The sequence below is a fragment of the Notechis scutatus genome, chromosome 3 (genome assembly GCF_049901735.1).
Source record: "Notechis scutatus isolate UNSWTSFEM ecotype Mainland chromosome 3, rNotScu1.2, whole genome shotgun sequence".
In the NCBI taxonomy this organism is placed as follows: Eukaryota; Metazoa; Chordata; class Lepidosauria; order Squamata; family Elapidae; genus Notechis; species Notechis scutatus.
In genome coordinates, this window is record NC_142011.1 from 139,016,853 (window position 1) to 139,042,837 (window position 25,985).

The following is a 25,985-nucleotide window of genomic DNA, read 5'->3' on the forward strand; positions in this document are numbered from 1 at the left end:
GTGTCCTTGAAGAAGACTCGGAAGCTACAGTTTGTCCAGAATGCCTGAGTAGCTATGTCCACGTCACACCATTACTTGGCCAGCTATACAGAGGACCAATAGGCTTTCTGGTGCAATGCAAAATGTATATAAAGCAGGGGTGTCACAGCGTCACGTGACGTATTGGGACTTTCCCCGCCCCTTTGCTAAACTGGGCGTGGGCAGCATATGACACATCTGGCCCATTGGCCGGGAGTTTGACAGCCTTGTTATAAAGCCCTATGTGGCCAAGTTATTTGCAGGATATACCTTCTCCACCTACTCCACATGCTCCAATAGGGTGCATAGTCACCTCTATCTTATGGAATGAACTTCCTCCTGACCTTCAGTTGACCCTGACCATGACAGCCTTTAAAAGGCCCTGGCTCTTTGGATCATGATATGTTGGTATTCTGATTGGATGATGGTGCATTCGCTCGGAACTGTATTACTTTATACTTTAAGTATAAAGTATATTACACTTTCGGTACTCATGTTTTATTGAAGCTGGGCAGCCATTCACATTTTAAACAAATATATAAAATTCAAAACCTTCGAATGGAACATTTTATCTGAATATAGAATTGCAAAGCAGTCACTAAATGTGGTAAAAGCAGTCTATGAAAGAGGTCAACCGTGCACAGGACTATATTAAATGCATGGTGGATGGTTCAACATTTACTATGAAGTTTAACAGGAAAAGGTAATGTCCCTTTGGTTTTTAGAATGTGTTTGGGAAAGACAATGTGTTTGCGCTTTCATAAACAGGGCATCGCTGTGCTCTTGGCTGAGAATCCAAATGATCTGCAGAGAATGACAGATTCTGTGATATAACGGAGGGATGTCAAACTCAAGGCCGGAGGGCCAGATCCAACCCGTGGGGTGCTTAGATCTGGCCTGCGGAGGCCAGCCTGGAAACAGTGAAGGACCGGCCCACAGTGCCTCCGCCAGCGAAAACGGAAGTCAGGCGGGCCGTGCGTGGCTCTCCCAACCTCCGTTTTCACTGACAAGAGCCCTGCAGGAGGCCATCGCAGCCGAAAACGGAGCCTGGGAGGGGTGTCCCCGACACAAGTGATGTCGGGCTAGCCATGCCCACCCCAGCCACACCCACCCAGCCCCCAAGGTCAAACATAACTCTGATTGGCCCTCAATGAAATCGAATTTGACACCCCTGTTGTAATGAGAAGCTTAGATCTGAACTACTTTTTTCTCTTCTAGTATGGGATATAATTCACAGACGTAATCACATCCAAGACAATCTCCAGCTTTTGCAGAATACTTAGACTATTCTCTTCTGTTTGACCATTTAACATTTTCTCTATCACGATTATTGATAACCTGTAAAAGTGGGTGACATACAATTACACTTTTTTTTTTAAACCAACACCCTGAAGCTTTTATTGAATATATTCCACTGAGAAAAGCAGTCAAACATGAAACTTCATCAAGATACTTAATATACAATAACATATTTTTGCCAGTAGTATTTGGGGGGAATTTTCAACATTATTATAGCACAGTAGCCATTATTAATTCTGTCTTAATCTTGAAATAACTTCTGTACATTCCAATATACTTTTAATAGTCCTCCACTGTTGAAGTATTAAAAAGGATGAAAGAAACAGTTAACAGCTACTCTGAGACAAACACCAGGGCGATAAATACTGCAACGTTGTCTGTAATATTTTTCCATCGGTTGATTCAAATAGACGTTTGAGTGGAACCTCTTTTAAAAATCATTTCTAAACGAAGATATACGCACGAGAGCAGCAACCTTGCATACCATCAGAGCCTGGCTTAATTTGGGTGCAACGTTTTCTCACTGCTGAAGAACAGAGTTGCTATTTTAAACAGCCCCCTTCTTCTGCTGCAGGTCTGGCTGTAGTGAAACCAGAACTCCCGTTGAATACCAGTCGCTCCCTGGGGTACACATTCCCCACACATACATTTTAGAAAAACCCTACATAATTTGAAAAGTGCAGCTGTGCCAAACCCTGTCTTTGCTGGCAGCCTGAAGAACAGGAATCTGTAGAAGTGGTATTTGGCCATGAGAGTGTGGCATGCTGTTTTCACACCGCAGGGAAAAGAGTGAGTAGGCCCTTCACATAATAAAGGCAATATCAACCATGACTATATAACAGTGTTGGCAAAACTTTTTGGTACTAGGTGCCAAAATGGGAGCACGTGTGGGGTGGGGAGTGCCGGAAAGCAGAAGAGCAGCTCCCTGGCGCGTATGCGCACACTGAGAAACTAAGCTTCCAGTTTTTCAGGGGTGGGATTCAAATTTTTTAACAACTGGTTCTGTGGGCGTGGCTTAGTTGGTGGGCATGGCTTGGTGGTCATGTGACTGGCTGGGTGTGGCCAACTCAACATCACTCACATCGAGGCACACATCTCCTCACCTGGCCTCTCATGACTGTGGGGATGCTGCAACAGTCATAAGTGTGAAAAATAAGTCACTTTTTTTCAGTGCCATTGTAACTTTGAATGGTCACTCCACACAAGCAAAGTACCAGCAAAAGAGGGGAAAAAAACTCCAGAGAAGTTTCAGAGACAGGAATTCTAGTCCTGCCAAGAATGTAATAAGGGTTAATGGAGAGGCAATTTCTGTAAGCAACACCAGAATGTTTCCTTCCTGCCTTCCTTACAGGATTAGGCCAACTGGTTCTCCGAACTGCTTAGAATGTTAACAACCGGTTCTAGCAAATAGGTGCGAACCTGTAGAATCCCACCCCTGCAGTTTTTGGCATGTGCATGCACACTAGCCAGCTGGTCTTCACACATGCATGTGCGCCAAAAACCAGAAGACCAGGTGGCCAGCGAGAGGTGCATGCACATACACGGCAGAGCCAAGCTGGGCAACGGCATGCATTCCCAGAGACAGGGCTCTGCGTGCCAGCTGTGGCATGTGTGCAACAGGTTCGCCACCATGGGTATATAACAAGGTTCGTGTTTTGGAGTCCCATTCCTCAAATATTTAAAGGCAGATGTATTATAACCCAAATAGCCCCTGTGCCCTCCCCTCAACTACACTGTTCCAAGCAATCCTTTTTCGGCACATGCAATAAGAGGTGAGCCTAAGGCCTGCTTAGTTGTGACTAGATCCTGAACGTTACAATAAATGATTGGCAGTCACCGAAGCAACAATATCATTTCATGGCCTTCCAGACAGATTTGTAAGGATCCACCGCCTGGAGTCGGTGCTTCTGCAAAAGAGCCTCGGCGTCTTTTTTGTCTTCCAAAGGGTTTTCGCCATACTTTGCTTTAAGCCAATCTCGGAACTGGAAAGAGTGAAGCACAAGAGACAATTCAGAAAGGTTTAAAGGAAACTGGGTGAGAATAGCTTACACATTAAATTTTGTCTAAACTTCAAGAGACAACACTCGAGTTAGTCCAATTATGTAGGTAAACGTTAATAATACAACACACATAAGAAGTGGAATTTCACCTTATACAGGTACACTGGACTTCACCTTATACAGGTAGTTCTCGACTTATGATCATAATTGAGCCCAAAATTTATGTCACTAAGTGAGACAGTTGTTCAGTGAGTTTTGGCCCATCTTACGACTTTTCGGGCTGGATTTTGGGCTTGGGCCATTTAGATTAGAAGAACCATGGACAGAAACATATATTTAAGTCTTTTCTATAGTTTTCTTCTACAAACATATATTGCTTACCGATATAGTAAAACACTGAAGCCTGTGTGTCTACCATCAAAAAAGCAATTTTTAAGTAAGCAAAGAAGCCTGTGGAGACTATAATATATAGGATTATTAATCATGATTATTGTTAGCTGTGAGACTTGAATCCTCTGAAAACAAGTGTAAGAACAAGTGCCATCCTGGGTCCTCAACAGTGCTGGCAATTTCTATTCAGAACAGCAGCATGAATGCAAAAAATTTTTTTAATCGTGCCGATCACCCCTCCTATATGAAACATTGCCAATCATTTCATTTCTAATTAACACAAGTTTACCATACTAAAGATTTGTTTTTATTCAAATGTTATTCAGCATCAATTTGATATTTTGGCAAAATGAATTGTGTCATTTATGCAAACACAAAATAAACATCGAAGATCAGAAGTTGGGCTGAAGCCCTTCATGGAATTCTAATTCTAGAAATGCTGTTCTTGGAACATGAGCACTAGAAATGGTACCAGAGGCGTGAAAAAATGTATAACTAATTTACAGCTTCTCACTTTTAAAGTTGTAGCAACGTTTCGGCAGAATCTCATCTGCCATCATCAGGCTTTTGTATTGTGTTCGTCTGTGAGTTTAAAAGCACAACTATAATGACGTGGGAAAATACCCGAACAAAGCTGAATACCATACATGTAAGTACCCGCGAAAACTTAAGAAAACAAATATGTATGTATGTATGTATGTATGGCATTCAGCTTTGTTCGGGTATTTTCCCACGTCATAGTAGTGGTGCTTTTAAAGTTGTAGCAACGTTTGGCAGAATCTCATCTGCCATCATCAGGCTACAAAAGCCTGATGATGGCAGATGAGATTCTGCTGAAACGCTGCTACAACTTTAAAAGCACCACTACTATGATGTGGAAAATACCCGAACAAAGCTGAATGCCATACATGTAAGTACCCAGCGAAAACTTAAGAAAAAAAAATATATATACACATACATATACATATATATATATATATATATATATATATATATATATATATATATATATATATACACACACACACACATACATACATACATACATACATATTTGTTTTCTGAGGTTCTCGCGGGTATTTGTATGTGGATCTTTGGTTATCGGGTTTTCTCACGTAAGATTGGAAGTATCTGGCAACGTTTGATGAAGTCTCATTCATCATCTTCAGGCTTCTGTCTTCAGCTCAGAGCTGAAGACAGAAGCCTGAAGATGATGAATGAGACTTCATCAAACGTGCCTAGATACTTCCAATCTTACACGGGAGAAAACCTGAATAACCAAAGATCCACATACATACACACACACACACACACACACACATATATACACACTTACTACATATTCAATGATATTCCAAATCTGTCTTTAACAGTTAAATGAAATAGCATGACATGTAGCACATTTCACATATATATATAAACTTACTGCATATTCAATGATATTCCAAATCTGTCTTTAACGGTTAAATGAAATAGCATGACATGTAGCACATTTCATTCATATGACTGTGGTTGCATATCACACATATCACAAAGTTCAAAATGACTAGTAACAGGCAAACAGGCAGACAACTTCTGAAAGCATCAACTGAATTGCAGGAAGCTGAGAAATTTTGCTCAGGTTTTCTGCCCTTTGTAGACATGGCCAACACTTGGCTTTGGTTTTGTTTTTTTTTAGAATGACATTCTCCCAGATTTTACCACTACAAGGCTAGGCTCACACCTTGTGCTGCTTTAGAAGATCTGACTAAACCAAACCAAACCAAACCATATCGTAACATAGAAAATGAATCCAGCCATTGTGCACAAAGCTGCTTTATATCAAAGCAGTTTATCTTAGTGTAAGATGAGACTTGCCTTGCATTGAGATATACCCAATATTTTTTTTTAAAACTTAGCCTATTAAATTGCTAGTGGTGGCTTTTAAAGAGTATTTCTACACCACCCTTACAGAAGCTATTCAGAGCAGTGCAAAGTACCTGAAAAAAACCCCAGCATCACACTTTAGCCCTTAAAATATCCAGAAGATATTTTCCAGAAGAAAAGCACGTCACACATAACATAATAGGCACCAGCGATCAGCTGAAACAGCAGCACCATTCTAGAATACACTACTCCTCTCCCAAACACAATGTTGTTTTAATAACTAATAGTTTTATTAACTTCTGCCTGTTGATTTATATCACACCATTTTGCTGATAGTTGTGGAAAGGCAGTCCAGAAATAATCATAATAAGAACAGCTACATAGCCATAAAGCAATTCTAGAAATACATTAGAACACTAACCACAATGTTATTTTAATATCTAATATTTTAATAACTTCTGTATGTTCATTTATATGATACAATCTTGCTGATATTTGTGAAAAGGCACAATAATCTAGGAAAAAATGTAATAAGAATAGCTACATAGCTGGAATTGCAATGAGAAGGTCTTATACAGTCTTATTCTAAAGATCTTTCTTGTCCTAAGATGTCATGAACTGAACCCAGAACTCTGCAAAAAAATGTTTTGTATCTAGCTGTTGCAAAAGAACTAGAAAGATGCAATCAACTCTTGTTGATTGCATCTTTCTAGTCCTTTTGCAACAGCTGCAGCTACACTTAGCAACACCTGGCTTGGTGAAATGATCAAGTGGCTTCTATAAATGAATGTAAAATCTACACAGTAGCCATTCTGTTTTAATAACATTTTATATAATCCAACAAAAAGAACAATGGTATGATTGAGATGTCTGACTTTTTCTCCCCTGAGTCCACTAATATGGAAGACAAGGCACTATAGCAAGAGAAGAGAAGATTTGGACCAAAATCAAATAAAACCAGATGTCTATGGAGATTTTCAGTCATCATGGTTGTCATGGTTGTCCCAAAGGTGCTTTTACAAGAGGAAATTGGGACTTTCTGGATTTTCTTTGAAGACATTTCGCTTCTCATCCAAGAAGCTTCTTCAGCTCTGACTGGATGGCAGGGAATGGAAGGGTTTATACTCCTTGCAGACGGCTGATCATTTGCATTCTTTTAGTGAGTCATTAATGCCACCTGGATTTTATCTGTGTCATCAGGGTTACCTGAGTGGTGCAAATGGATGTGGAGCCATCTTGGGAACTGTTGAAAGGATGTGTTATAGATTGGAGATAGATGATGTCATATCTCTCCCAGTCCGTTGAGTGGGGGCTGTTCAATTTTGACATAGATGGCCTCTTTGACCCCTCTTTCAAACCAGTGGTCATCTCTGTCCAAAATGTGGACTTTGTTGTCCTCAAAAGAATGGCCTCTGACTTTTGAATGCAGATGGACTTCTGAGTCTAGTCCTGATGGGTTTATTCTCCTCACAACAATCAAGTCCAGTTGCCCCTTGAAAAAGCACCTTTGGGGAAATAAAAGCAGACTTGGTCTGGAATAGATAAAAACATGAGAACCAAGGAAGTGTGATTCCAAAACATGGGAACAGGACAAGATTACCCTCTACACAGTGGCTGGCTTCACACAACATGAAGTTACGTTTTGCACCAATGAGGTTACCTAACTGGGTAACAAAATGCCTGTAAGTAAACAATCAAGCTCAGTGAATGCCAAGAACCCCACAGTCCAACACTGAACTATAGATAGATATTCTCTTCTATTGCATCCCGGTGTCCTATGGGTCTTAATTGACTGTATGTATTATACAAGCTTATGTAGATATGCCCAACATGGTGTTTGTTTGGACATAGTTAATTCAGTTTAGAAATTTAATGGAATTTCATGAGTTCGGCTACTATTTTCTGGATTATCCAAGCTACAGTTACAACTGAGTTTTGGGGAAGAAAAGGGAAGGGGCTCTTCTCGTGTTATATTGCTATACGGCCAGTGGTGGGATTCAATTTTTGTTACGACCGGTTCTGTGGGCGTGGCTTGGTGGGCGTGGCAGGGGAAGGATACTGTAAAATCTCCAGTTAGAGCAGGTATTTGCCGGTTCTCCAAACTACTCAAAATTTCCCTACCGGTTCTCCAGAACTGGTCAGAACTTGCTGAATACCACCTCTCTATACGGCTCCTCCTCAGTTCAATATAACTTCAAGTTCTGAATCGGGGTATGTGTAGTGTACATGCCTTCCAGTCACATCAGTCAATGCGCTGCTCATCATACCGTTTAACACATTCTAACAGCAGCAAGAATAACCTATGCCCAAAGTTGGAAATTAGATAGTACTCGCACAGACAGTATGATCATAAAAAAAAATTATGGACTGTGCAGAAATGGTAAAACTCATGTTGGAATTACAAGAGAGGGAAGAGAAGGAATATTATACAGTCTGGAAAAAATGGTATAACTGGTTGGATAATAGGATAGTAAAAATAAAAAATAATATAAACAAAGAAATATGTGTGTGTGTGTGTGTATGTATGTATATGTATATGTTAAATAAAAACTGGGAAAGTCGATGTCACAATACGGCAAATAGTGTAAGTTGTGTTGTTTTGTTGTGTTGTTTTGTATTTACGTTAATTTTTTTGTGTAAAATTCAATAAAAATTATTTAAAAAAAATAAAACAAATAAAATAAAAAGTAGATCAGTTTGTCTTCCTCAAGAGAAAATACTGGACTTTATCAAATCTGTCCCCTGTGTTTCAGTGTGTACAACAGATAGATAGATAGATAGATAGATAGATAGATAGATTACACAGGTAGTTCTCAACTTATGACCACAATTGAATCCAAGATTGCTGTTGCTGAGACTGTTGTTAAGTGAATTTTGCCCCATTTTTCTTGCTGTGGTTAAGTAAATCATTGTTGTTAAGTGAGTAAAAACATGGTCATTAAGTGAATCTAGCTTCCCCATGGACTTTGCTTGTCATAAGATTGCAAAAGGTGATCGATCATAAGACCCCCAGGACCTGGGAACTGTCCTAAAGAAGAGTCCATTGCCAAGTGTCCAAATTTTGATCACATGACCATGGTAATGCTGCAATGGTCATCAGCGTGAAAAGTGGCCGTGAGTCACTTTTTTCTTTGCCAGTCACTTTGAACAGTCGCTAAACAGACTGTTGTAAGTCGAGGACTGCCTGTATGCACGCGTTATATGTGAATGACAGGGCTGATGAGGTGTTTTTTTCCGGTGAGGCCGGTCTATCAGGGCAATCTGGTCTACCCAATAATGGGATGGAGTAGACTGCTTCCGCTTTCGCCTTGTTCTGACCCAAAGCTTGTTCCAAGGAAATAAACATGAAACAGAGGTAACAGCAAAAACTTTTAATGATCCTTTACGAATTCCGTTCCTTCATGGTTAAAAGGCCGTTTCCAACTAATTATCTCTGATAAGAACGAGCCTTGCCAAGGTTGTGCAAGGCTGCCAAGAACACTAGATAAAGTTACTAAGATATTTCAAACACATAGAGTCTCCAAACACCCACCAAGATATTCCAAACGTCCACAAAGCTTGAGTGCAAAAACTTCTTTGCTTCCTGCAAAGAACTCCGGTTTGTCAGGTAGGTTTTATCTCTTGAGGGAGGGGCCATTGCCTTGCAGCCTTACTCCCAAGTTGCCTGAGCTGCTGCAGCTGCTCTTTCCTTCGAGCAGCCCTGCGTGCACACGCCCTGGGCACAGGCTCCTTGGGAACCTCTTCATCACTGCTGCCAGCCTCCATCATCTCTGAAGGCAGCATTCCACTCCGATGGTCCTAGCCCCATCCCTGAATCACATGCAGGCCCCTCGTCTGAGTTCCCGCTCTCCGAGACCTCAGCCATCCACACTTGCTGCCGGCAAACCACAATACGCCTTTCAGCCCCAATCCAGGAGCCTTTGCAGGCAGTCGCTTTCACGACAAACTATTTTTGTGCTGAATTTCTTTGTTGGGGAATATAAATTCAACGGGGCTGATGACAAGAACTCCACCTGACCACCCCGTTAAAGAGAAAAGGCAGCAGGTTCCCTGGTTTTCTCTAAGAGCTGTTTTCATACTGAATCCACAGCAATATATATATATATATTTCTGCTAGGGAAGGAGGATGTAAGTCACCCTGTTTGTTCTTTAGCTAATACAAACAGGAAATCTCTCCCTTTGTGGGGCTGGGAAAGACGTCTTCTGAAGGAGGGGAAAAAAGGAATTTAAAAAGATCTTCGTTCTGAAATGGCTCAGTACAGCTTCAGAGGAAATCTTAGTCCAAGCTCCTTTTCTTTGAGAGCACACCTGAGCAAAGGAAAGCAGCGTCAGGGCCCTAGAAAGAGCTGTGCAGAAACAATCAAAGCCCAACAAATCAGTTTAATATGTCTGCACTGACAGATTAAATGAGATCCCGTTGACAATCATATTATCACACCCACATCTGCAGATCAGGGCAACACAATCAAATTTAAGAGTAGGTGGACTCTCTATCTATTTTTCCTTTTAGCGCAGTGAAAAATCACAATTTAGCAGTGATTGAGGGTAGAAGCTTGCAATTGAAGCTAAGTGAGACTGCAGGGACTCAGGATCTTCAGGCTCTGTCCCTCAGCAGGAGATCCCCATTATTATCATGTTATATACCATGATGAGTAGAGTAGAGTAGAGTAGAGTAGAGTAGAGTAGAGTAGAGTAGAGTAGGGTAGCGTAGGGTAGGGTAGGATAGGGTAGAGTAGGGTAGGGTAGACTAGTATAGTATAGTATAGTATAGTATAGTATAGTATAGTATAGTATAGTATAGTATAGTATAGTATAGTATAGAATAGTATAGAATAGAATAGAATAGAATAGAATAGAATAGAATAGAATAGAATAGGGAAGGAACAGAGTAGAGTAGAGTAGAGTGGAGTGGAGTGGAGTGGAGTGGAGTGGAGTGGAGTGGTGTGGTGTGGTGTGGTGTGGTGTGGTGTAGTGTAGTGTAGTGTAGTGTAGTGTAGTGTAGTGTAGTGTAGTAAGTAGTATAGTATAGTATAGTATAGTATAGTATAGTATAAGAATAGGAATAGAAAGAATAGAATAGAATAGAATAGAATAACAGAGTTGGAAGGATCATAGATCATAGAATAACAGAGATGGAATGGACCTTGGAGGTCTTCTAGTCCCACCCCCTACTTAGGCAGGAAACCCTATATACCATTTCAGACAAATGGTTGGACAACCTATATACCATCTCTTCTTTAAAACTTCCAGTGTTGGAGAATTCACAACTTCTGAAGGCAAGTTGTTCCACTGATTAATTGTCAGAAAATTAATTGTTCTGTCACGATCACTAGGCATGTCTCTAATATGGGGGAGGTAAAGCAATCTGAGGTTCAGGAGCAGAAAAGTCATAATTAAGGTGCAGTTTTAAAATATACTCACACATGGACTAGGTTGGTTAAGTGATCATGAATTTGCAGGGACTATATGGCTATGCTAAGCTAATACCTTTTTTAAAGTCAATGTATTCATGTGAGGACAAGTGAAGAAATTATCCCTTGACACTGAAATTCAGAGAGAGAGAATGGGGGGAGGAGAGGGAGGGAGAGAATATCTCAATTGATCTTCTTAAAAATATATTTATGAAATGCAAGGGCATTTTATCAACTATCAAATTATTGCAAAGGTTAAAGAGAGAGCTATCCAGATTGGAAATTCCCTTAATGTCCCTAGTCAGTAATATTTTCATATTACTCTCATTGTCAATAAACTGCAATGGGTTACAGTTCTGAAAAGTAAATATTTAGTACTAAAACCGCTCAAACTTACAAATACTAAGCACTAATTTATTAATATTATTAAGCTCCAAGTGTTTAAATTGTTTTCTCTTCTGTTGTATTAAGATTACAACTTCAGTCCGGTACAGTCCGGAGGGGCCAAGACTTTGAAGCCAGCTAAATGTGGCTTGAGTCCCAATTTTTTCACCATTTGGATAACAACCTTGATATGCTGGGAATGAGGATCAGTTAGAGAAGGCTTTAGATTTATGAGCTGAGAGCTGCAACAATGTTAGTCTGACGGCTAATCCATTTTAGGGTGTTTGATCCAGTAGCACACAGAGGCACTAGGAAAACAGAAGTGGACAGAACCAGCTGTCCCACATACAGAATTGTCTATGGAGATTCTCAAGGTCACTGTTCTCACAAAAGTGCTTTTCCAAAAGGCAGCTGTACTTGAAAACATTTCACTTCTCATCCAAAGAAGCTTTTTCAGTGCTGAAGAAGCTTCTTGGATAAGAAGTGAAACATTTTTAAGGAGAAAAAAACCCCAAGAAATTCCAGCTATCTTTTGGAAAAGATACTTTCGGATACATGGAAAATTAAACCAAGGCAGGTGCCTAGTCATATGAGCCACCACAAACTGTTTATGGTGCTTATATCCCATCCTTCATCCACATCTTGGCATTTGTTAGCATAGTGCCCTACCCTCCCCCCCCCAAAAAAAAATTAAATAACCAATTTCTCAAAAATTCTGGCTTCAGACGGTCATGCACAACAGAGCATATTCAAACTAACAATGTGGGCACATCACCCACCCCCCCAGTCTGTCAAGATTATATTGGTGTCTGTACAAGATAAACTATTCCATGGAACAGCCATCTCTTGTCTGAATGGAAGTATGGGTCTTGTGAATCAAATCAATTTATGTGAATTCTACATAAAGAAAAGCGCATTCTGATCCCAGCCATGAAAATAAGTTATGCAGCTCAGCAACTAGCTTGCAAAATTCCTATTTCAGAGCAAACAAAAATAATCATTATAATAATGAGCATTGATTCTTGGCTTCTAACTTAAGCTGGAGATGCCAAGGATCCGAGAACATACCTGGGCCACTTCCTTTTTTTCAAAGTCTTCAAGCTGTTGCTGGAAGCCCATATTTGGACTGGCATATGATCTCGACACTCGGACAATAGACAATGCATCCTCCCAGCCAAAATCGGTGATAGTCATTATATAGGCCACAACCAAGGTTGCACTCCTGGAAACACCAGCGAGACTGCATCACCATGCCAATACAAGTGAAAAGAGATGCAAAGGGAAAATATGTAGTAAACTGAAGATCATTGCTGGATAGAAAAGAGAAGCATGATAAACTTTGCAGGAGAATAAACAAGTCAACATGAGATAGGAATGAACTAATGTTGAAAAGAAACTATAGTTCAGTGATAGAGCACATGCTTTGCATGCGGAACATCCCATATTTAATCCTTGGCAATTCCAGGTAAGGCTGGAAAAACTCTGCTCTAAAATTGTGGACGGCAGCTGTCAGTCAACACCACCAACAGACTCAATACAAAGCAGGCTCTGAAACTTCAGTGTTTACGTTAGGAACATTTAAAAGAGAGAAACCCTACAAAACATCTCAACTTTATTAATTTAATTGACACAGACTCCAAGAATTCTTATCATGATATAGATTCCTGCTTCAGTCCTTAAAAAAAATATAATTCTCCAAGTTCTTTGGTGGGAGAACGACGGAGTTATATCCCATAATAAGGAAGACTGACTTTGGGAGATACTTAGCCAAGTTTTACTTTTTTCTAAATGGTAGGTTTTTTTGTATAAAAGACAATCTGCAGGGAGAGTAATGCTACTACATCCAGCAGTGTCACAAAACAGAAATGCAATAGCTTCAAACGGAAATCAGTGTATTACAGCTAGTCCTCGACTTATAACAGTTTATATAGTGAGCGTTTGAAATTAGAACGGCACTGAAAAAAGTGACTTATGACCAGGGGTGGGATCAGACCGGTGTAACTACCAGTTCAATGATTTACGATTTGCGCACGCATGCCTCTTGTTAAGTACATACCAGTGGACAAGACAGCCTTCACCTCTAAGCCGACACTCATGGATAAAAGCAATGCTTTCTTTAAAATGTCTTGCTCTAGAAAAAGAAGAAAGAAGAAGAAAGTTTACTAGTAGAATTCAAGAAGTTAAGAGCGGTTTGGGTTGGGACAAGTTTGGTGCAACAGTGAACAGTGAACAGTAAACAGCGAACTGACTTGGATGGATTTAAAAAGATATTGCAATGAATGTGTGAGTGTAAGTTTCTTGGACGTGCAAGTTTGATAGAACCCTATCCAAGATATTTCATTAGTATTGGGTTGCCAATATCACAGTTTTCTACACTTAAACTAAATGTTCTAGTACTCCATCTGCGTTTTAGACAAACAGTTAAAACTGCAAAATTAGATCCATCTCTTACATAAACTGCAATATAAATAGAAAATATACATAATAGATCCCCATAAAATGTAAATAAATGTCTTATACATACATTCCCGAATAAAGCTACTCTTATTAGGCAAGGTAAGAAAGCCCTACAATCAAAATCCATTCTGAAATAAATTCTGAAAAAGCACTACACAGTATGATATTCAACTCTCTAATCCCAAACAAAATTTGGGAAAGCTGTTCTAGTAATTTCTAAGTATTCTGAACCCATCCTTAACACAGACATCAGAGCTTTTAATGGACTGCTGGGAGGGGAAGAAGAAAGGAAGAGAGAGGAAAAATGGGGATTCACTCAAATTCCACTCATTTCTGGCCGCTCTCACAATCAGCAGTATCACATGGAATGTGACCCTCAAAAAGAAAAAATTTCCCCTCCTCTACATAACCAAGTATATTGAGATTGGCCTTAAATTCAACTCAACTGGTTTGGGCATCTTTCAATTCAATTACATAATTAAAGTAACAGCCAATGTACATGTCACAGTCAGTCACTGCCAATCAATCAAGGATGCCACAAAGGGTATAATTCAATAATTTAAAACACATTCTAAGAAATCAAGATCTTTTGGTCCAAGTCTGAGCTCTTTAGAATATTAACTCTAGCTATAAACTCACTGAGTAGACTTAGATAGACAACTACCTCAGCTGCTATCTGTAATAAAAAGAATGTAAGTACTAGTGTATGAGGCCCATAGAGATTATTGGAGTGATAATCAAACCAGCTCCATGCTTAGCCCTTCACTAAGGTACAGTTTTCCCTGTTCTTGTTTAAAACACAAGTGGGGGACATTTTCTTTCCCCCTTCTCTTAGTCTGGAATAAAAAATTTCACTAATAGTGGGAAACTTCTCAGCCTTGTTTTCAGAGGGTACGTTTCTATGAAGGCTGGAGCATGCAACATATGAAAAAATAATTCTATGCAGGGTATATGGGTGGGTTTTTTCCCCTGGATATAGGATTCCCACGTGTCTGCCTTTGGGGAAAGCTTAAAAAAACCCTTCGAACTAATTCAAATCAAGCAATTCAGGGCGACAAATAATCGTAAGCAAGACCCATTAAGGGAACACATCACAATCTGAGTGAAATCTTTCAGTACTATCCACCGAGAAATAGAACTGATGTCATAAAATCATTTCAAAACTGCCTGTTTTCAAGACAACAAATCAGCTATGGTTTATTTGTTTGTTTAAAATACTTCTGAAGGTGAAGCTTCAGTGACTCTATCTGGATGCTCTTCAAGAAGGACACAATTCATTTATCCTTCAAATAAACAAACTAAGTTTTTTTTCCCTTAGTTAATAAGTGGCCCAAACTGAATTCCACTGCTTTGGAAAAAGGGCTAAGAATAAAAGCTGACTTCCCCACTGGAACAACTAAAGCACATCAATCCAACTCCATCCCAAGCAACTGCTTTAGAAGGATATCGTGGATGATGGTATTAAAAGCTGCTGACAGGAGAATAAACAATGCTGCATATCGTTCATCCTTCTATTGGCCTAAGGCAACTAAAAGAAATTCAGAGCCAAACTGAAATGGATTTATATCCTCAATGTCATTCAAGGGTGTGTAAACCCATGTATTTGCTTGAGCACCTTCCCTACAAAATGCAGATAATGGTTGATAGAATCATCAATCTTCATTAAAAGTTTCGGGTTTTTTGCATGACATAACAGTGGGCAAAATTGTAACTAAATAATTGAGAGGCCAGGAGTCAACATTTCTTCTGTGTAAACTACAAAACCAGGATCGTGAAGTAAAGTACAATTATTTTGAACAGATTTTCATTTAGAAGATGGATCTGAACCTGGTCCATTCCACTTCTAGGCATCTATGGAGCTTCAGATCCAAAATATTTCTGTAAAGGTTTCTTACAACAAATGGAAAGCACAGCTGTATATAAATACAAAATATGTTTTATTGTATATAAAAAACACCATGATGGGGAAGTGGGTCTATAAAGATTAAATGACAAAAGGACTTGGCTACAATCTGACTAGACTCTTGTAATTGGGTTACTGCTGATTGTCCTGGACACAGAACTGGGTGGATGGAGAAATTACATAGGAATAAAACCATCCCCACAGTTCCTGTTCTTCTCATGTTTAAAAAGGATCTTCCTTTTTTTTCTGATACTCTTTTCAGATCTGGGATACCAAGTCAGGTTGAACTTCACCTTGAACAATCAAGGAGACCATAATAGGCCGTTTACGGAAGTCTAGATCAGGTTCCTGAAGCAGATCAGGCGATCTCCAGAATCCCTTAGAATAAAGTTTACATAAGTTGTTTCTCAATTTCATCAACATTATAGAGAATCTTTTCTGTAAAGAGCACTGATTTTAAACTCCCTCTTGAGGAAGGCTAATTTGGCCCCTTGGTTATTTCACTTCAGACAGCTTATGACAACTTATGACAAAACCAGCATCGCTAATAAAGGTTAGCATTTCAACTATTTTAAATGCACCTAAGTTCTCACTTTTAAATTACTCCCCTCCTATTTCTCCTATCCATTTAGCACACTATTTGTAAAGCTGGGGAGAGAATGGAGGAATTAACAATTTAATTTAAATATCAAGACTTTTTTGGTCCAAAAGCTAACTAAATATCTTTTAGGAATGAATCACTGACCAACCTTTATCAGAGGTGAAATACAGTTGCTTTGGGTACTTGATGAAATCAGAAGGCAATATTATAATCCTGACCTCCCTTGAAAATTAACAGTAAAGGGGAAAATCCAGCATGTCCTGCCAGCCAATGGCTATTAAGTCCCAGAAATCATTGCCCAATACATTTGAAGAACAGAAAAAAGGGGAACGCCGTGGCATGCCTTACACTGCTTGTATGTAAGAATAAGAGTAGAATTCTTTATTGGCCAAGTATGGTGGGGCACATAAAGAATTTGTCTCCGATGCATAAGTCTCAGCGTACATACAAACAACAAAGTGATCAGTCATAGATCCTAAATCGTACAATACATTCATAAATTATATGATATAAACAGCAATTGATAAATCATAATATACCAATAGGAGAAGGTAGTAGGGAAGATGAGAGGTGAGACCGATGAGAAGAGCACTCTGGTTTTGGATTTAACCACTGACCCCTATGGAAAGAGTAAAAAATGCTCCTCATACGGCAATATTGGGATCATCTTGAAAAGCTGATGCAGAGGACAGTGTATTATGAACCAGCACTTGGGAAAAGATTGGCAAAAACATAAGTCCTGCTCGTATCCAGTGAGCTGAAACCATCAACTCACGCGTTTGCAACTGGGAACTCACTGTTCTATGAGAGAAGCAAATATGCTAAAAATATATCTCGAAAGCATCGGGTGAAAGAGGCAGCGCTCTGTTCGGAGCGAAAAAGCAGCACTCCGTTTCCTTCCGTGGGCTCCAGGCAGGCCCTTTGAAACTACTTTTGTTTCTCTACAACGCAAGATTATCAGGAAGTGCCTCTCCCCTCCCCCTTTTTCCTCTCCTTTACCTCTCGTCAGTACAAACAGTGAAGGCTACCCCAAAGCCCAGCTGCAGCTCGAATATCCTTGGGGAGCTTGTATCACTCCACTTTAGTTGCAAGTCTGAGCAGCTCTGCCCTGAAGTAAAAAAAAAGCCTTTTGAGAATAGGCCCAGCTCATCTGTGATTCAGCAAAAACGTACACACCAAAGAGCCAAGTACTATGGTCGTTTCAGGCATTTAAATAGCCCGCAAAAGGCTACGCAGGTTCAAAAAGAAAGGGAGATCTTTGAACATTTGAGGGACTCTCCTCAAATTCTGCTAGGTCATTACTCTGGGTAGAATAAACGTTTCCATCACCCATAATCTCTATTTCCTATTCATCTAATCCAAGAGTCTTCAAACTCGGCAAGTTTAAGACTTGTGGACTTCAACTCCCAGAATTCCTGAGGTAACATGATTGGAGGAGGAATTCTGGGAGTTGAAGTCCACAAGTCATGAAGCTGTCAAGTTTGAAGACCCCGATCTAATCAGACACGTAACCAGAAAGTATAAGGCGGCTTCTTTTTAACCACCAAACCACCAACACCAATGTAGTAAACTTCATTAATATGAAAGTTTTCCAGTGTACCCGTTTGAAAGTATTTTTCCACATAAATAAACATAGGAAAGATTCATAGCTATTTTTCTTAGCTTTCCTTAATACAGAGAGACCAGTAGACAGGGTTTTCTAATATATGCAGCTTTTAGCATCAATTAATCAAAAAACCATTTTATGAAAGGTTTCACCTTTTCCTTGATGTCCTCTTTTGTTATGTTATGTTAATGCTTTAGTTGTTGGCTTTTAAAACGTCCTTTTGAAAAAGTTTACTTCAGAGAAATTTAACTACTTCTTTGTTTATGCAACTTTCAAGAACACAGCTTTCTTTTTCAGACTGATCTTTCACAAACCATTAGGGTGCTGTGTGCAGGTTGTTTCCCCTCTTCCTAACCAAAGCCAGATGCTAGTAGACTCAATTCAGTACTGCCATTACTAATGTGATCCTATAGATTTCCGCCCATGAAATCAGGAACCGATTTCTTTTATAGTTATAACAACTATGTACCGAATGAAATGTTACAACAGAGATAGGGACGGAGATATTCCCTGTGATGTTTTCCCAAACACCTGTATCCACATTATAGCAGAAAGACGAGTTGTTGTTTCCAAAACATGAAGAAGTCAAGGAGCTGGATATATTTGCAAATCCAAACAGATATATTTTGCTTCCATTAAATGATACTGGACTCTTATCTAGATAATAGTGGTGAAATTAAGCACTGCTTTAAATACTCACAGATTCTGCGTGGGAGAATCTGCAGCAGGGATACACAGATATTTTATTCCCTGTAAAAAAAAGGAAAAAGGGAAATTGTGGTATAACAAATTCAATGACAGGAACTTATTTTTCTTCTGGGTGGTGCCCAGAAAGCATTTTAAGATTAAAGTTCATCAACCAGTTTTTATGCAGCCTGAATTTTTGCTGGAATGCAAACAGTCAGCATTTTTCACATTTTAATGTATCTTTTTAATTCTAATGCTATAAATTAGCAACTCTTTGACATGCATTTCTTCCTTTCTTACATGAATGTGGAAAATAAAATGCATGTGTCCTTTGGGGAAGAGGGTTATTTTTAGTGCTATGTATAATTGGTTTTCGTTATTTTTTTAAAAAAATTAAACAGAAGTCTAGCATGGGCTTTTGAAAACAGACACTTTCCTTTTTGAAGATTATTACAGTACCGGTACTACTGTATCCTAAAGTCTTAATCGTTTGTAATAAGCTGCATTCACTTTTTTGGGTCAGTCCTTACCAAAAACTGTATGTAAAACAGAAGGAATGAAAAGTGAAAAACCATGTAAGAATTGTCTTGCTGGATTCAATCAACATCGTCAAACTCTTTGATGCTTTCTCTATGTAAAAAAGAACCAAGGGCTGAAAGTCAGTGCAGTCATAGATCATCCTGCCTGTCCACATTCATATATGAAAGATCTCATTACATATAAATCTTCTCAAAGGATACACCCTTGACTTGGCAAATTCCCACCTCCATAAGAGCTACAAGAATAATATTAAACTCTTCCAACTACTTGTGCCTCATCACTGGCAGCTATGCGAGACAGTGTTGTATGTAGAACCAGTCATGCAGTTCTCTGGATTGCTAATCCTACAAACCATAGTTAAAATTTCTTACTTTCATTTATTTCATTTACTTCCATAATTGCAGCCAATTTTTGAAACTTCAAAATCTCATTTAAAACAATTGATACTTGCTATTGGATTGGTGCATTGAAAGCTACCTTGTACATATGGATTTTCCCCCCCTAGAGATTCATATTATCATCCTTCCTACTTATGGGGATAGGAGAAAGGGCTGAAATGGGGAAGTGCAGTGCATAAACTTTGTTGGAAAACCATCATCATTATTCCCCCAATTAAGTATTAAGCAGGAGCCAAGACAAAATCTAGAAGGCATCTGAGCAGCCATACTTCAAAAAGCAAATGTGTCCAAGGTGAAATCTAAATGTGATTTAATTGATTAAAAACAATTTTGTTTATTCCCCCTACATTGAATAATTTTTCCCTTTCTGTCTTATTAAAAATTACAGTTCAACTGCAACCTTTGGAAAGAACTTGGGATACTCGAAGCATTGGTGGGCTGTATACTGTACACTCATTAGAGAAATATTCCCCTCACTTACTAGCAAGTTAAAAGCTACTTTGCCAACTTTTTACATATTACTGGTCCAGTTTTAATATAGTCCATTTGGTACATGTCTCCTTGCCCCACAATATCCTTTGAGATGTACTGATTTCTACTCCTGTCTTTATCAGTTCACTAACACAATGAACCTATTTCATGTAGTCTGCTCCTATACTCAGAGACCCTTTAAGAAAAACCATTGTGGAAATCCTACTTTTGCTACTCTAAAAAAATCCTTAAATTCAGCTTCCACAACCATGGAAATACATTTCTCTGTATTATTGATTCGCCAATACTTGATGTCCACTGACTCTTTCCCAATACAGTTTATTGACTGATGTAAATGATGTGTCACATGCATTCACTTTGCATCAGGTAATCAACTTGTACAGTGTTTCTGGCCCTCATCTATTTCACACAAGTTTCTATGACAAACACCAAGTAGGCCTCTTGATCTATTTTAGCTCAATTGTTATCTGTTTTATTGGAGACAAATCTGGCATTTGTAGCATCCTGTGGTTGTTCGATCATTCCTCCCAGATAATTTCAGTAAGTAGAAGGGAACCATTTTGATTTCATGAAGGCCACCTTACCAACAACATCAGGGAATAAGCCAAGAGGGCACAAAAAAGGAAAAACTTTCATTTGCAAATGAGTGTAAATAATTACTCTCCATAATTTGGAAAAGCTCACAACATTTCCAGAATTATGTTCTACTCTTAAGTGAAAGAGAAACCAGTGTGGCATCATTGTTAATGGAGACTCATATTTGAGTCCATCCTTGGCCATGGAAGTTCATTGGAGCCTCTGGACCAATAGAGCCCAGAAGATTGTTGTTGGAAAAATGGGAAATAAAAATGCTATGCATGACAGGTTTACTGTTCCAAAACCTTAAAAAGTTCCTCTCTCTAATTTTTTTCTTTGTTTCGATTCCCCTAGCATAAACAATTTAATTGCAGAACGAATCAAGTTGGTACATAAAATGAATTTAAAATGTATTTCTCTCCCAGTTTCAATTCTAAGTTAGAGTAATCCCACATCCAATCGTTCGTGTTAACTAGAAACACACGCACTCAAAAAATGTATACATATTGTCTTCCATGCAGTTCTGCTAGTCATATTTTTTGCCAGAAGATACTATTCTGCCTGGTACCACCTGATTCAATAGCATCTTTGCAGCATGTGGATGTGTCCAGAAATGAATGGAAAGAAGATTACAAATGATTTTCTCCTTTGACTAACCATTGCAAATCAGAATATAGGTAATACGTAATACTGTAGATATTCTGGAAAGTGGCAGCAAACAGCCCTGTAAGCATGCAAAACCATCAAGCAGAAGTACTTTCACACTCATTCTCTTCAGGCAGCACCTGTGAGTAGGAATTTCATGAAATGGCAATGGAGCACATCCTACAAATGAGTACACCAGAGAATCTGCTACATCATAATGTTGGAATCATACCCAGAGCGTAGAAAACAACATGTAACTAAACACTGTTTCTGGCAAAAGCCAGATTCTAGATCCATTCCTCCAAATTCCAATGCATCTGAATATGCTTGACAGAATGGGAAGCCAATAAATTCATTTTCCTCTCAGTTTTCTATTTCATCAGAGAAAAGTTAACCACAAGCATAAAACTTTTATTTCTCTTAGGCCCTGAAAGTCAAGAAAACAGTTAAACCGATACAAAGGGAGAGTTAACAAAACTAGCGCAAGTCTTCTGATTTCAAGATTTGCTTCTTTCAACTTTGGCAATCGGTTCAGCCAAATTTCTAACATTTGTACTCACTGACAACAAAATGGTACACATCAATAGACCTTGGTGAACTATTTGAGGAAAATTTTCTCAAAACTTCTGTATTGAAAACAATATGCTTAATTATTCGTATGTTCAAGAATTTCAGATTACACAAATAGTATATCCAAATATACACTTTATTTAGAATATAACAATGACAATATTTTAATCTAGGCAATTTATAGTTCACAGAAATTATATTTAATGGATTTTTAATCACAAATTATAGATGTAAAACAAAGTTACTTATTAAGATTAATATGTATATTTTGTTAAATATAAAAAAAAACATTTTATTTTACTTTGTTAAGGCTTATAGATCTATGGAAGAATCACCATTATTTTCTACAGTTAATCTTGTTTTAATCTGTTTTATTTTAAATCTCTTCTTAGTTTTTAGTTGCAACCTGAGTGTAAATTCTACTTAACAGAATGGATAAACTGTATCGTTGTTATTTTTAAAAGGAGAACTTGAAAAAGGAAAATCTAAATGTCAAAAATATGAGATCATAACATCATTCATTCATGTTTTATATGGTTCAAAGAATGCCTAGAAATAACTGTTGCTGTGCCTAATCTGTTAAAAAATGAAGTCAATAGGAAATATTTTACTTTCAAACAATCACAGATGCATCAAACAAGCCACATTAAAAACCTTCAATAATGTGTTTCATAAGATTTGTTTTTAGTTGACAAAGTGTATTGCTTGATTACATACAATTAATAATCCACATGCTGCAAATGTGGCCATCGAATTTTAAGCACATTCTGTTAAAGACATTTTCTATGATTGTGTTTAGAATTGGAAAAATACATTCTTTTGAATGAGACAACCAATTTATAGGAACCTGGATGTCCGTTTTGCAAATTCTCTTAAAATACTACAACAACTTTACATTTCAGTTCCCTATCCATTTACAGATCAACGAATCACTACTTGTTTTTTTTTTAATTTAAAAGATAATAAAGCAATCTTTTAAACTGTCTGAACCTCGGCACAAATTTCTAGACCGAAATAAAAAAAGGAGCAGCGGGAGGAAGGGGGAGAGGGAGAATTAAGCATTACATTATTTTTGGCATTGCACTTCTCGGTATTAAAATTTATGTAAATTTTTTCAACGATGACTTCCAAGAAATATTTTTAACAGCCAAAAACAAAACTTCAGGGTACCTAATTGTGAAGCCAGATGCAAATAAGAAGCCTCAAACACCTGGCAAAGTTCTTTCAGGTTAGCGCAAAAAAGCCCCCTATGTTATTTTGACATGCCACATCAACAGATGAGGAATGGAGACTCTTCTTTCATGAGGGACATTTTGTCACAAACGGCCTAAGTAGGAAGCAGTTGGTTTCTCATGGTTTTCTCAAAACTAAAACAACAAGAGGTTACTAAGAGTTCTGGCCAGTGCAACTACAGGACCAAACAGGGCAGGTGGAGGAAGAGTAATTTTGTTCCTTTGTCCTTTCACAGTTGCTTTAAAGGGCAGTCAACCCAGGGTAGAACTTGAGACTCTTGACTCATTTTATTATTGAAAATATTCAAAGATTCCAGCAATAAGTGAAGCCAATGGACCGTTACTTCACCACTGAAGATAAGCATCCTACTATATGAAGAAAACAGATTGTTAGACACACAAACACACGAACACACACACACACACACACACACCATGGAGGGTTGAGGATTATGCAATATGTTACAGCTCTGAATATATCACAAAGTTTGTTTGATCTTGACATTAGTGAAACAATTGCTGAGTCATACTCTTTGGGGGTGCATTTGCTTTTAAAAATTAAATGAATCTCTCTCTCCAGTTTAAATTACATTGAAATTCCTATCAAGGCCATATGATATCATTGGAATATTATACCAAAGTAACTAGAAAGCCAAAGACTCAAAGCCATTTCAGAAAAAAAGTGTTCACATCATTGAAACTTAATACTTCTCCAAAAAGATCAACAACACACTTGCCCCTCCCTGGAAATCAGTAGACTTCTCCTAGTTATCAATAACTTATTTTCAGATGTTGATTTTGTTGGACTCCTTTGGGACAAAAAAGATGGAAGAACTACTTTTAGTTTTGGGAACAGGATTAAAAATCAAACGGGCTTGCTAATATGGAAGCGACATATTGAAGAGTTTTGATGAAAACATGGAAACATTTAGGCGTTAAATGCTTATGATATATTATTTATGCATCTGCAGACTGTAAATTTGTGTTGGCAAAATAGTAACTATGGTTCAGGTTCTGGTGACAATTACAGCAATATTTCTCATAAGGCTATGGTTATGAAGTTTTACGCTATATGTAAAAGTTCCTTTATTGATATTAAGAATATTAAGGACAATCTAAATGAACCTCAGTTAGGACAGCTACACTTTCCCCCCCGGTAAGATAAGAGAAGATAAATATTTCGTCTTAAATATTTAAGATGGAAAAAGTCCTTACATTTTAACTTCAATTCTTGTGTGTTTTAAACAGAAGTAAGCAAAATGCAACTTGATCACTGATGTTTAAGAAAAGGCAGTGAAATTTTCTAACGAGTTGAAACAAATGTGTACAAAGAATGTATAATCTCAGCCATCTTAGTAGCTACTAGTGAAGAATGAAGCATATTGCCTTAAGATGTTCATTTCTAGCCTTGTGCCAAAATTCAGCATTGGTGGAACCCAAGGTTACTCCAAACCTCTACACATAGCTCTCTCAAACAAAGTACAATGAATAGCTATGAGATACTTGTGTAATGCTCTTCACTAAAAATGTTACTGATTTCTGGAAAGTACTAGCTGAAGTCCTCTTTTTCTTTTACTAGTATTTTTTAAATCTTCTACTTTAACTTATCTTTAACTCATATCACTATATTTATGGGAGTTAGATCTGTGAAGATATGAGGGCTGTTGTAAGCTTGCTGTATCTATAAAATCCTCTTTTACTGGATTTATAAACTTATTTTCATATAACAGATGTAAGCAACATTTGATGACCAAAGGCTGTCCTTAACATGGAGAAAGAGCCCTCAAACTGATAGAATTACGTCACATAAAATGTAGGGACTGATTCTTAAAGGGCGAGTGGCATCTCTGTATTTTAACTTTGATATGCCGGATTTAAACCTCACATGGAAGTTAGACAACACTAACTTATCATGACATGACTATGACATTGGACTCATTTGAGCAAATTAATGGAAAAACGCTAATCAGAATTCTTGAGAAAAAGCCCCCTCCTTGCACCTACACAATAATTCTTTAACAATTTCATCCTTCCTCTTATCCACAGAAGAAATAGTCAATATTGTATTAATGCTAAAATAGCATTTTCCTTTTTATTTCTACTGAAACCACACTGAAGTTTCTTATCCTACCTCCAACATGGGCCGAGCACTGTCATGGATTGAAAGAATGTGCGTAATATTGTTCTGTTTTAGTTGTTCAGTGTCACGAGCATCTGCAACAAAGAGGAGACAAGGAAATAAAATCAGTAGCTGTACTTATCTGGCTTCTTGTAAGCATCCAAGAAATATTGAGATATCTTTCTCTAGTATAACCTACCGCTGTGGATAGTTATGAAAGTAAAATATGGAAGTATCATCCTAACCTATTACGGCCATGGAAGATGAACTCAAAATATAATCTGGAGGTGTTTTGATTCTATGAAATTAATAGAATCAGAAAACATGATTTATTATAAGGTTTGCCACCATGATGTAGCTGGATTCTAGCATCATTAAAGGTGACCTGAAATGTTTTGAATTTCACATACTTATTTGCAAACTATTCTTTGTCTTATGAAGAAGGTCAACATTTACAGTTAATTGAACAAATGCATTCAGCTTATCCCTTCATCAAACTTCTCTACAACAGAAAAAGCTGCTTAAACATAGATAGTCAAGAGAATTTATTTTCTGCAAAAGGGAAAATCCCAGGCTTCTCCCATTACGAATGACTAGCACAAAACAACTGGCTGATAACCATGTTAATCCCTGAAACAAAATAATCTGATTTAAAAAAAAATAGCAAAAGATTAAAAAGATCAAAGAGTAACATTTATTTTCAAAATTAGTATCATGTAACTTTTATGTCTTGAGGGGGAAACAAATCTAGATTAAGACCCAATTTAATAGCTTGCCTGGTGTAGCTATTG

At 38.0% G+C, this 25,985-nt stretch overlaps 1 protein-coding gene across 1 annotated transcript in view; it reads right to left on the reverse strand.

Annotated features, from left to right (window-relative positions):
* Positions 1-1,385: 1,385 nt before the first annotated feature.
* The window catches only part of DUSP22 (dual specificity phosphatase 22), a 45,904-nt gene continuing 21,304 nt past the window's right edge, over positions 1,386-25,985 (reverse strand). Inside the window, exons 3-7 of the mRNA XM_026676688.2 lie at positions 25,207-25,289; positions 18,636-18,685; positions 13,425-13,499; positions 12,437-12,608; positions 1,386-3,299 (exon numbers count right to left, since the gene is read on the reverse strand). Of these exons, the coding sequence (XP_026532473.1) occupies positions 3,168-3,299; positions 12,437-12,608; positions 13,425-13,499; positions 18,636-18,685; positions 25,207-25,289 (512 nt within the window). The 3' untranslated portion in view covers positions 1,386-3,167. The remainder of the gene's footprint in view (positions 3,300-12,436; positions 12,609-13,424; positions 13,500-18,635; positions 18,686-25,206; positions 25,290-25,985) is intronic.